Source organism: Brachyhypopomus gauderio, chromosome 5 (genome assembly GCF_052324685.1).
Source record: "Brachyhypopomus gauderio isolate BG-103 chromosome 5, BGAUD_0.2, whole genome shotgun sequence".
Lineage (NCBI taxonomy): Eukaryota > Metazoa > Chordata > Actinopteri > Gymnotiformes > Hypopomidae > Brachyhypopomus > Brachyhypopomus gauderio.
Window position 1 is genome coordinate 7,503,187 of NC_135215.1, and position 12,500 is coordinate 7,515,686.

The window sequence follows — 12,500 nt, forward strand, 5'->3', positions numbered from 1 at the left end:
GGAACTCCAGGAGTAGGGCCCTAGCTAGCCAGAGTTCATCACTACACCCTTGAGAACTAGGGGAACTCCAGGAGTAGGGCCCTAGCTAGCCAGAGTTCATCACTACACCCTTGAGAACTAGGGGAACTCCAGGAGTAGGGCCCTAGCTAGCCAGAGTTCATCACTACACCCTTGAGAACTAGGGGAACTCCAGGAGTAGGGCCCTAGCCTTGTTTCCCTCATAGCCATGCACCCTGCCCTTCTCATTCCTTACAGATGTTGTTTTCCATGTAGCTCCTTATATGGGCTTTATATTTTGGTGCTGTTGTAATGTTTATGTTTGATTCATTAACAAAGGTATTTCATGTCCCCTGCCAGAAAGACCTGGGGCTGGGGGCTGGGGGCAGGGGGGTATTTGGAGGGTGGTGTTAGGCACTTGTACGTGATGCTGATAGAGTGAATAATCATTATTTTGTGTCAGATATTGCTCTGTCACTTCCTCATTTTCAGACTCTCCCCAAGAAACGAGTATCACAAGCGTGTGTGTGTGTGTGTGTGTGTGTGTGTGTGTGTGTGTGTGTGTGTGTGTGTGTGTGTGTGTGAGGAAGATAATGGTACATCCTTCTTTTCCTCCCCAGCTCTTATAAAACCTCCACACAGCTTCCTCTTAGTCATGACGGAGAGCGCTTTTTGGCAACTCTAACAATTGTCTCAGCACATAATTGAGTAAGGGAGTCCAATGTCTTTGAAACACTGAGTCCTGAGAAACGCTGTCGGTTCTCCTGCTGTTCAGAGTTCTGCGTCCTAATACACACCTTGTCTCAGTGGTCTTGTTGCTCTCTGTCCCTCTGGGTTTATGGGTTCATCATGTCCACCCTGGAGTTCTCCCTGCTCCGCTCTCTGGACATGTATTACATTCGCTTATTAGCTGCACTAAAGCAGGGGTTTGCTATTACTTACATCACTGCAGTCTCCCATTTTCTGATTGTGTGTGTGCTGGGGGGGTTTGCGTTTGTTTACCACATGTTTTTTATAAAACACTGAAGCAGAGGGCTGTGTTAAGCTCTGCTGGTTGCCAGTGCTCTCCTCCGTTGCCAGGCGTCTCCAGGCTGGATCTCCAGTGGGCGTGGCCTGCCCTATCTCACGCCTGAACGACCTCCTCTCAGCTGTGAAGATCGCTCTGGGAGACCGCGGCCATAATTCTCTTTAACGTTTGTGTAGCTAACGCTATGTCAAGAGAGGAAAAACACGGAGTTAATCGGACCGAAATCAGGCAGCAAATTGCCACCTGTCCCCCACACCACGCCCCGCCGCCTGGTTAGCAGGCGGACCCACGGGGGAAGGCGTTTGAACAACTCTCATGATTGGGAGGGGAGACCCATTCCTGGGGTGCATGTTTAAAAATGGTTCTCTTTGCAAATACCTAATCATCTTAATCATCTGCCTTCTTTCCCAGCATGCCACAGACTCCACAGCCAATTAATGTCTTTTTATTTTGGATCCTGCATGTTTACACGTATTTACGCTGCAGCGTCATGCATATGTGCAGGCTGCAGAATTAGTATGCGGTTTCCGTGGTAGCCATCATGCTCTCATCTTCCAATCCTCTTGCCTCGTGCCTCCAGATCTGAAATGAAATTATGCAAATTCCCTCCATTCAGAGCCAATCGGGGGTTGACGTTTTACACCTATGGCTGTTTTTATATCTCGGTAGCTTACACTCGCACGCTATGCAAGAGCCTGAAACAGGATTGGATGACGCCTCTGTGTTCAGTGAGCTTGACTGGAGTCAATGGGACATTCAGGCAAAGCAGCTGAAGTGTAGCGTGATGTGTTGGGATTAAGGGTGGATGTGTTTGTGTGGGCGTGATGTGTTGGGATTAAGGGTGGATGTGTTTGTGTGGTGGTGATGTGTTGGGACTAAGGGTGGATGTGTTTGTGTGGGCGTGGTGTGTTGGGATTAAGGGTGGATGTGTTTGTGTGGTGGTGATGTGTTGGGATTAAGGGTGGATGTGTTTGTGTGGGCGTGATGTGTTGGGATTAAGGGTGAATGTGTTTGTGTGGGCGTGATGTGTTGGGATTAAAGGTGGATGTGTTTGTGTGGGCGTGGTGTGTTGGGATTAAGGGTGGATGTGTTTGTGTGGGCGTGATGTGTTGGGATTAAAGGTGGATGAGTTTGTGTGGGCGTGGTGTGTTGGGATTAAGGGTGGATGTGTTTGTGTGGGTATGGTGTGTTGGGATTAAGGGTGGATGTGTTTGTGTGGGCGTGGTGTGTTGGGATTAAGGGTGGATGTGTTTGTGTGGTGGTGATGTGTTGGGATTAAGGGTGGATGTGTTTGTGTGGGCGTGATGTGTTGGGATTAAAGGTGGATGTGTTTGTGTGGGCATGGTGTGTTGGGATTAAGGGTGGATGTGTTTGTGTGGGTATGGTGTGTTGGGATTAAGGGTGGATGTGTTTGTGTGGGCGTGGTGTGTTGGGATTAAGGGTGGATGTGTTTGTGTGGTGGTGATGTGTTGGTATTAAAGGTGGATGTGTTTGTGTGGGCGTGGTGTGTTGGAATTAAGGGTGGATGTGTTTGTGTGATGGTGATGTGTTGGGATTACGGGTGGATGTGTTTGTGTGGGCGTGGTGTGTTGGGATTAAGGGTGGATGTGTTTGTGTGGTGGTGATGTGTTGGGACTAAGGGTGGATGTGTTTGTGTGGGTGTGGTGTGTTGGGATTAAGGGTGGATGTGTTTGTGTGGTGGTGATGTGTTGGGATTAAGGGTGGATGTGTTTGTGTGGGCGTGGTGTGTTGGGATTAAGGGTGGATGTGTTTGTGTGGGTGTGCTGTGTTGGGATTAATGGTGGATGTGTTTGTGTGGGTGTGGTGTGTTGGGATTAAGGGTGGATGTGTCTGTGTGGGCGTGGTGTGTGGGGATTAAGGGTGGATGTGTGTGTGGGTGTGCTGTGTTCGGATTAATGGTGGATGTGTTTGTGTGGGTGTGGTGTGTTGGGATTAAGGGTGTATGTGTTTGTGTGGGCGTGGTGTGTTGGGATTAAGGGTGGATGTGTGTGTGGGTGTGCTGTGTTAGGATTAAGGGTGGATATTTGTGTGTGTGGGCGTGGTGTGATTGGATTAACGGTGGATGTGTTTGTGTGGGTGTGGTGTGTTGGGATTAACGGTGGATGTGTTTGTGTGGGCGTAAGATGATTAAGTACAGGACTGTAGGACTGTGGTGCTATCCTTTCAGTTTCATGTTCTGCATATGTAGTGAAGATGGTCTTTCTCTGTGGTCTCTTTATGTGTAGTGAAGATGGCTGGTCTTCTCCTGTGGTCTCTTCATGTGTAATGAAGATGGCTGTTCTTCTCCTGTGGTCTCTTCCAGGTTGTGTGGATATCCGCCATTCTACGATGAGAACGACTCCAAACTCTTTGAGCAGATCCTAAAAGCTGATTATGAATTCGATGCACCTTACTGGGATGATATATCTGACTCAGGTGATAATTTGTGTGTGTGTGTGTGTGTGTGTGTGTGTGTGTGTGTGTGTGTGTGTGTGTGTGTGTGTGTGTGTGTGTGTGTGTTGTGTGTGTGTGTGTGTGTGTGTGTGTGTGTGTGTGTGTGTGTGTGTGTGTGTGTGTGTGTGTGTCCGTCCATGCACCATACCATCACTGGAATGTAGAGAGACAACGTACACTCTCAAACACACACAGACACACACACACACACATGTGCACGTGTACACAAAGCTATGCATGAGTAACCTTGTGGTTTAGCAGCAACAGTGGGAGACTGTGGTTTTACAGGAAAGTGTCTTACTGCTAATCCTGGTTAAGTTCTGACAGCTGGTTTGAGTTTTAGCACATTGCTCATTAAGTGTATTTATATCTAAAATTTCAGTCTCATTTAGTAATGGTCATGTGGTAAACCCTCCCAATTTGAACTGCTATTTTAGTAATATTCAAAAATTTGAATCTCTCATTACAACATATCCAATATGTCTGGGTACGTTCAAAAATGTACATTCAGTATGTTCAAAAATGTTTATCAATCTGAGTATCAATCTTAAAATATTAATAAAGTTTCAGTGTAAATATATTAATAGACAAGTGACTTGTGTATGAGTGAATGATTTTGTGTGTATTGAGTGTTTGAAGTGACTGTGAAGTGAAGACTGAGGTGTTTGTCTGGACTCTCTTCAGCCAAGGACTTCATTAGCAGTCTGATGGAGAAGGACCCAGTGAAGCGCTACTCCTGCGAACAGGCCCTGCGCCATCCGTGGTGAGTCTGGGGTTCCCAACCTCGCTCTGGGGCTGGAGCCCGGGGCCTCCGTGATAGACAGGGACCATCGACCAATGACAACGTGACTATATGACATCATTTGACATTTGATTGATTGGTAGCTCTGAGCCCTGATTCTGAGTTTTTATTGGGTTTCTGTAGCAACAGAAGGTGTTTTATTATAGTTTATATATTAAATATATACAGTCGGTCTTTAATATAGTTTACAAAGTTTACAAGTCTCATCCATGCTAATTGTACTACACTACGTTGTGAATGTGTATTGCAGGATTGCTGGAGACACTGCTCTCTGCAAGAACATTCATGAGTCTGTCAGCCGTCAAATGCGCAAAAACTTTGCAAAAAGTAAATGGAGGGTAAGTCCTGCCTGTGATGTCACAACTGTGTTCGGATTAACAAGAGATACACGCGAGGCGTGTCTGACCAATGCCATGCAGCCCGTCTGTCCTGTCTCAGCCCCTGACCAATGCCACGCAGGCGATCTATAACCCGCCCCCACCCCCTGACCAATGCCGTTGCATTTGTGTGTCCGTTGCAGCAAGCCTTCAACGCCACAGCAGTGGTGAGACACATGCGACGTCTGCAGTTGGGGAGCAGCATGGATGCCAGCCAGCCGGGCACGGCTGCCCGCGCACAGGCCGCCAAACGCCCCCCCGCCCCCCCGGCAAACCAGCCCTCCATCACAACCACCACCACCCCCACCACCACCACCCAGAACCAGAAGCCCACTCAAAGCTCGAACCAGTATCACATCAACAACATAACCACTGAGTCTCCCGCCATAGCACGCAAAGACTGTGAGTGGCTCTCGAGATGCTTGTGAGATGTTCGTGAGATCTGGTGCGGTGATCTTGATTTTGCGCTTGTTTTATACCTTTGTAACGTTGCGTGCTAAGCAGTAAATTATCAATGGACATGAAGTTCGTCTTCACTAGAACATTCTCCGAGTGGGCCCGGTAACAAGCTGAATTTATGTTCAATTGGCGTCATTACTGTATGTGTTTGGAAATACTTTACCCACGTGCCCTTGTGCTCTGTTTCAGGTACAGCCCCTCCTCACACTTCCTGCTCCTTGGCATCTGCAGCTACATCCCCAGGCACGGGGGTGGAGCCCTGCAGGCCACACCCCTCTTCAGTTGCCTCGGTGAGCACTGTGCTAACTGGGACCAAGTGACGCCAGGTCCTGCGGGGAGAGAGCTGGGAGGCCACTGCCCTATAGGCCACGCCCCTCAGCTCGCTCCCTGCCCTGCCATTGTGACAGGCAGAGGACTCACCCGCCCACTGATCGCCATAACAACCACTGAGAGACTCTATGCTGCACGCCACTCAATGCTCACCACAGTCCGTCCTGCCATTCGACCTCCGAGCCAGCAGGGGGCGCACACACCGCATGTGGAGGCAGAGCGGCCGGGTCCAGCTCAAGACTTGATGGACTGTGACTTGTGTGGCTGGACGATATTGAGGAAGAAGCGTGTTATGAATGTGCTATGAATCCCAGCAGCCATCTTTCCCTTCCGGCTTCCCTTCCAAAGGACGAGAGGAACGTGTGAGTGAGCGTGAGCTGCCCGTAGCAACAGCAGGACGGACGTTCAACCTTCTTCCTCCTCTGCGTCTCTGGCTCCTCCAGCCTTCTCCAGTTCTCGCTCTTTTCTCTGGGCCTTTCCCGTGGGCTGTTGTCTGAGTGGACAGAGATGGGTGTCACATCTTTATTTCTAGAGTCTTTCTCTGGTTTTCAATGCATTGTCTTGTTAACCTGAAGAAGTGCTTTATAAATCCTGTTTGACTGTTTCAAGCTGTTTCCCAAGGTGGGAGTCGAAGGTGTTTGCCTGTGTGGGCCTGTGGGAGGCGCTGTTGTCCTGCAGGGTCTGACTGAGAGTAGATTGTAATGGTCTATAACCTCACATTGGGGTCATCGCACACTTCAGCTTAACTGAATTTGCAGTGTGTTTTATTGCTTTTCTCTTTTTATTCAACTTTCTAAATCATGACAGTATGGTGCATAGAACAGTCATGAGTTATCTAAGAAACTCGTGCTAATCTTTGCATCAGATATAATTTTTTTAGTTACTACACCACAGGCACACAAGCAGTGATTACTGAAGATGGTAGAACTGTTATACTCTTGCACACACACACACAAACACACACACTCACACACACACACACACACACACACACACACACACACACACACACACACACACACACACACACACACACACAAACACACACACTCACACACACACACACACACACACACACACACACACACACACACACACACACACACACACACACACACACACACACACCCTGTAAAGCCATGGCAACATGTTTTCATACCCAATGTACGAGTTCTCAGGGAATTCCACAGCTGCATTGGGCATCATAAAGATCATCTCCATAGCAACCCCTCCATGCCTTGGGACCGTTACATCCATCGTGAATCCTGGACGCCTAGATCAGAGCTCAGATAGATTAGGGACTTTAATCTACTCTTAATCTATCACAGACTTCAAATTAATTCATCAGTTCACCATTATACCTACTTGTATGACAGGCCCTGATACAGGCCTAATTTATAATTTGCTTTTAACAATTGTGTAACATTTTGATTTAGCCAGGTGGTAAATATTAGGAAAGGTATAGTATACACAGGTCAAGAAGATGATGTAAATAAAAACAGACCTGAATCAATTCCAATCCAGAGGGGTTGGGCTTAGTTGAACAGATAAGGGCTATGCCATGGCTTGGTCAGCCAATCAGAGAAGGTTTTCAGGGAGCAGAGTCTTCTGCTCTGGGGGCACTGATGAGTTCCAGGTTCTGGTCCCCCTGACTGGAGCTGCTTCTGGGTTCCTGACACTCCACCTGCAGCCTGGATAACATGTTGCTGTTGGGGGTGTCTGTTTCAGGGGAGACTGAACGGACATCCCATTTTCCTAAGTGCCATCGGAATCTGCATGCAGTGTCCATCACCGTCTTTTAGGAATGTCTTTTTGAACTATTTCCATGCTATAGTCACAGGTTTGTTGTTTCACCCGTGTTGTTTTGACCCGTGTACACCAGTTTCTTTGTAGTTCATGTTGAAAGGTGTTAAGAGTTTTCTAGGCAGTGTCTGTCACAGCTGCTGGAAAAGAAATGTTATGTTCATCAAAGATGAACAAAGTGTGTTTCCAGTTAGCGGAGATGGACCCACAGAACTCAGATGACCACTTTTCTGTGCATTAGTGTTGAGGGGATTTTATACTGCTCATCAGCCAGTGAAATGCACAAACCTCTGTATGTATCTCTGAATTTGTTTCTAAGGTATTTGTGGGTGTGCTTGCATTTGTGTTTACGCACGTGTGTCTGTGTGAGTGGTTCCCGTGGTGTTTTAAGCAGAAGGTCCAGAAAGAGCCAATGACCACAAGACGTCTGACAGGATGAGAGGGTCTGTGGGAAAATGTCTTGACATCTGGTGTGGTGTTCACTGGGAGTTCAGGACAACTACTGGGAGAGTTGTGTATTGAACACGCACAACCATGCCTGAGACCAACAGCCGCAGGTCCACCACTGACGGTGGAGGGTTACGTAATGATGTAGGAAACAGCCAAATCTGTAGCGTTATTTGTTGGGTGTTTGCTTCTGTGATGTTTTGTGTGTTTGTGTGAAGAGTTCACTCTGTTGGTCTGAAGGCTTTGTAAATAGGATGTGCTTAGTATAATCATTTTGTTGTTCCTGAAAGGTGCATGTTCTGATCTTTGTGTGTGTGTGTGTGTGTGTGTGTGTGTGTGTGTGTGTGTGTGTGTGCGCGCGCGCACGCATGTGTGATCTCTTTGAAATGTTTAAATTATGAAAAATATTTGTCGTCTTGTTCTCTGAATGCTGCTTTTCTCTGATTCTCTGATGCAGTGTAAGGTACACACCCACAGATACACACATATGACACACCTGACGTGGTACACATACAGTACCTTTATATGTTTTATTGGCTGTCTTATAGTCAGCATCTGTCTGTCTCCTTGTTACCTGTTACAAGAAAATCATGCTACTATTGGACAAAACCAAACCCAGTGCATTCCACACTCAATATCCCAGTCCGTGTTAATAGTGGGCATTTTATATATGGTGATGAGCTTAAAGCACTTGTAAGGAAGCGTGTGTCACAATGGAAGCGTGTGTCACAATGGATGTGTGTGTCACAATGGAAGCGTGTGTCACAATGGATGTGTGTGTCACATTGACGTTGTTCTCATGTCTCTATCTACTCAGGCGTCGCTTTGGCCTCTTTAAATGAAAAGCTGTGATTGGACGTTTCTGTGCCACCCTTGAAACTGTGCAGTTTTCCCTCACTCGTCCCCAGAGTTGCTGATGAACCTCCAAACGACAGCATGGTATCCCTGGAGACAGGCAAGCAGCATTGCTGATACAACGTGTATGAAATTGTCATGAAGGCGTCATATGGTTTTATATTGAAACGTAACGCATGTTTGAAGCGCTTATAAATTCAACATTCAAAGTGTTGGCGTATTTTTCGAAGAAGCTTTGACACTGCAGGTCTTGTGATCGCCGCATCTCCATGGCAACCCTCTCCAAACAAAAGTCCCCCGGTGAAATGTGAAATCTATACTCTATATGCATGTTACGAAGACGATCCATATTTCGCAGTGGCACATGAGTGCTAACGTTACTGTGATGTGAAACTTCTGTTAATATGGGGCTTGTATATCCAATGCCTTTGACAATCATCTGCACATATCAGAGTTTATATACCATGCTGTAAAGAAACTGGGAATGGGTGTTGTTTTCTTCCCCTCTAATAAACCCTGAATGACCATACGTCTGTGTCTCCATGACCTGCTTGGGATTGGGCAGGCTGCACGTGCACAGGGCTACGTCACGTGAGCTCCATAAGTGGGCAGGGTATGATCACGTGCACAAGGCTACATCACGTGAGCACCATAAGTGGGCAGGGTATGATCATGTGCACAGGGCTACGTCACGTGAGCTCCGTAAGCGTGCAGGGTATGTGCACGTGCACGTGCACAAGGCTACATCACGTGAGCTCCATAAGTGGGCAGGGTATGTGCACGTGCACAAGGCTACGTCACATGAGCTCCGTAAGCGAGCAGGGTATGTGCACGTGCACAGGGCTAAATTTGGGCTTTGGGGAGACAGGGTGGGAAAAGTGATGAATGAGGTCACTGCTTCTCAGGGCTGGTCGCTCTTTGCTCAAAATAATAACAAATAATAACAACAAATAAGCTATTTATATATATTTATATAGGACCTTCTGTACCTAATGTCTGCTCTACTGGATATACATGACATCATCATTTGGCTGGTACGTTGCATAACATCAGTAAACTGGACATCCTTCCTGTGTGCTCACGGCCAGAGTGCTTTCTCCGAATGTACCCTCGTCCCTCCAATCAAAACCATGAATCACAGCACAATTAAAGGTTCAATCATAGTGTTCCAGTAATCCCATAAATGATGTACATATATAGTCTTCATAAAATTAATAACAGTCTACTAAACCCCAAACACATGAGTGGTTACTACTTTAAGATAAATTCTTGCACATCATGCGTATAATTTTTAAGTCTCTGTGTGGATTTGATTCAACACCAGGCCCATGAAAGATGAGACTGACGCTGCCTCCCCATGAGAGTCCAGAGCGTCCTGTGTGACTACGTCACCACTGACACGTCAGTCAGTAACTGGCCATGGGGGAACAGTCACGTGTGCGAACAGCCTTGTTGGTCTCACGTTTGAGAGCTGCCCAGGGTTGGTAACCCTTAAGGAATGCTGCAGTTGGTGTGTTTGCCGTGTTTCTCTTGTAATTGTGAGCTGGGTGAGGGGTGTTGATTGCCTCAAGACTCAGTAAAATGAGGGATGATCGTTAAAGAATCAAGTTTCCAGACGCATGCAAGCAAACATTTTAAACCCCTATTTAACCACTTACGGGAGCGTTTGTGCACCGAGACACACCTGCATAAACACACAAACCGAATGATGGCATCTCCAGCAGGGCTTTAGTGAGTATAAAGTCTGCAGGGCAGGCTATAAAGCAGGGGCTTATGTTGCCGTTATATAAGGGCTGGGATATGGGGGTAACGGTTATTGCCTCTAAGTACCTAACTATCTTCTTCTGCTACTACCACACACACACCCAGTCAGCGTCTGGGCCTCTAAACCCATACACAGGGGCCTCAGCAGGGGACATGGGAGAGTACAGTCTTCAGTGCCCCTCCCCTTAGACCAGTTAAGCTTCAGTGTGTCTTTTAGGGCCCTCGCCTTAGACCAGTTAAGCTTCAGTGTTCTTTTAGGCCACACCCTTTAGACCCATTAAGCTTCAGTGTGTCTTCTAGGCCCCTCCCCTTAAACCAGTTAAGCTTCAGTGTGTCTTTTAGGGCCCTCGCCTTAGACCAGTTAAGCTTCAGTGTTCTTTTAGGCCACACCCTTTAGACCCATTAAGCTTCAGTGTGTCTTCTAGGCCCCTCCCCTTAAACCAGTTAAGCTTCAGTGTGTCTTTTAGGGCCCTCACCTTAGACCAGTTAAGCTTCAGTGTTCTTTTAGGCCACACCCTTTAGACCAATTAAGCTTCAGTGTGTCTTCTAGGCCCCTCCCCTTAAACCAGTTAAGCTTCAGTGTGTCTTTTAGGGCCCTCGCCTTAGACCAGTTAAGCTTCAGTGTTCTTTTAGGCCACACCCTTTAGACCCATTAAGCTTCAGTGTGTCTTCTAGGCCCCTCCCCTTAAACCAGTTAAGCTTCAGTGTGTCTTTTAGGCTCCTCTTCACCAGTGAGTGCAGGAACTCTGCTTCCCAGATCTATTCCACACACTACTACATTTGTCCCACTCCTCCATCATCATAATCAGATTCGCAGCCGACACCTGGATCGTTAGCCTCATTTCAGATGGTGATGAGCGTGCCCATAGGAGTGAGGTGGAACGTGGGTGAATCAATGCAAATCAGTGCCTTAGTTCTTAACACCTCCACATCAAAGGAGATCAATGCGGATGTCAAACCTCCTCCCCCGCACATATCAGTGGAATGTGTGAGGTTCCTAACACCTCAGACCTGAGTTCAAGGGCCGAGACTGTACCTCCTGAGGAGGTGGGAACTAGTTCAGCTCCCACAAACACTCCTGGTGGTCTTCTACCACGGCACCCACATGTCCACATGGTCTCCTGCTGCATGGAACCTGTGTAGTCGTGGAGAGGAACGAACTGTGTCGAGCGATGAGCGTGAACGAACGGACCAACAAGATGGACCTCCACAACCCAGTCCCCATCGGCGGCACTAGCTGAGTGAAGGAGGCTCTGGCCTCAATTTGCACTTCTTCTAGGTATCAGCATTGATTCTGGTATTTCAGTATTCTATTTCAATGGTATCTTGGACTCTAACCTACAGAACTGGCTAGGGTACATTGTGTGAGCAAATGACAGTGTTGCTGTAACTTTGTGCTTATGCTGTCTGCTTATAATGCTCCAGTGCACATGCACTGTCACACGTCCAGTGTCATTTAGCCATTTCCCCATGCTGTACTACTGCTCATATGGCCTGTGTACATGGATAGACACTTATTCAGTGTAATTATACTGTAAATTGAATCTACTGTCTCATTGGCCATACAGCTGTTTATGTCAATTTGTCAACACGTGCGTTCACCACAAAATGTAGTTGTTTGCTAGAATAATGACAATAAAGGCTCTTATATTAGATCAGCTACTCAAACTCCATATAATCTGTAAATACACAAATGTGTGTGTGTGTGTGTGTTGATGTAGTCACTGTTCTGTTCAATACATGTTCCAGGGTCAATATCAAGCACCCTCATCAATCCATAATACTGACACTTCTACACACACTCCTACAACCACTTACACTCACTCCTAGTCACTCTTACACTAACTCATACACACCTACACTCACTCCTACAGTTATACAGAGGCCATAAAGAAGCTTATACACACCAGAATTCCTCAGCCATGTTGAGTGGGTACATGAACAGATAAACACCTCTATAGGACTGTATCTATGAAATCAGTCTCATCACTTTATTATTGTAAAAATAACACAGTATGTCAATTACCTGACTATAGTTACAATGCAAACAATTGTAAAAAATATATACATTTACAGTCCATTTACAATGCTCAGAGTGTTAAGAACTACTGCCCTTAACTAAAGGGCTAAAATGACACCACGTCGCTCACTGAATACGGGGGAGAGGAGCTGTAACTCAGAATGT

At 46.8% G+C, this 12,500-nt stretch overlaps 2 protein-coding genes across 2 annotated transcripts in view; one reads left to right on the top strand and one right to left on the bottom strand.

The window, feature by feature from the left end:
- camk1da (calcium/calmodulin-dependent protein kinase 1Da) overlaps positions 1–9,080 on the top strand; it is a 62,694-nt gene extending 53,614 nt beyond the window's left edge. Inside the window, exons 7-11 of the mRNA XM_077005318.1 lie at positions 3,348–3,460; positions 4,163–4,241; positions 4,531–4,618; positions 4,801–5,059; positions 5,306–9,080. Of these exons, the coding sequence (XP_076861433.1) occupies positions 3,348–3,460; positions 4,163–4,241; positions 4,531–4,618; positions 4,801–5,059; positions 5,306–5,436 (670 nt within the window). The 3' untranslated portion in view covers positions 5,437–9,080. The remainder of the gene's footprint in view (positions 1–3,347; positions 3,461–4,162; positions 4,242–4,530; positions 4,619–4,800; positions 5,060–5,305) is intronic.
- A 1,780-nt stretch (positions 9,081–10,860) lies between these two features.
- Positions 10,861–12,500, bottom strand: part of ccdc3a (coiled-coil domain containing 3a) — a 7,170-nt gene continuing 5,530 nt past the window's right edge. Inside the window, exon 4 of the mRNA XM_077005319.1 lies at positions 10,861–11,450. Coding sequence (XP_076861434.1) covers positions 11,405–11,450 — 46 coding nt within the window. The 3' untranslated portion in view covers positions 10,861–11,404. The remainder of the gene's footprint in view (positions 11,451–12,500) is intronic.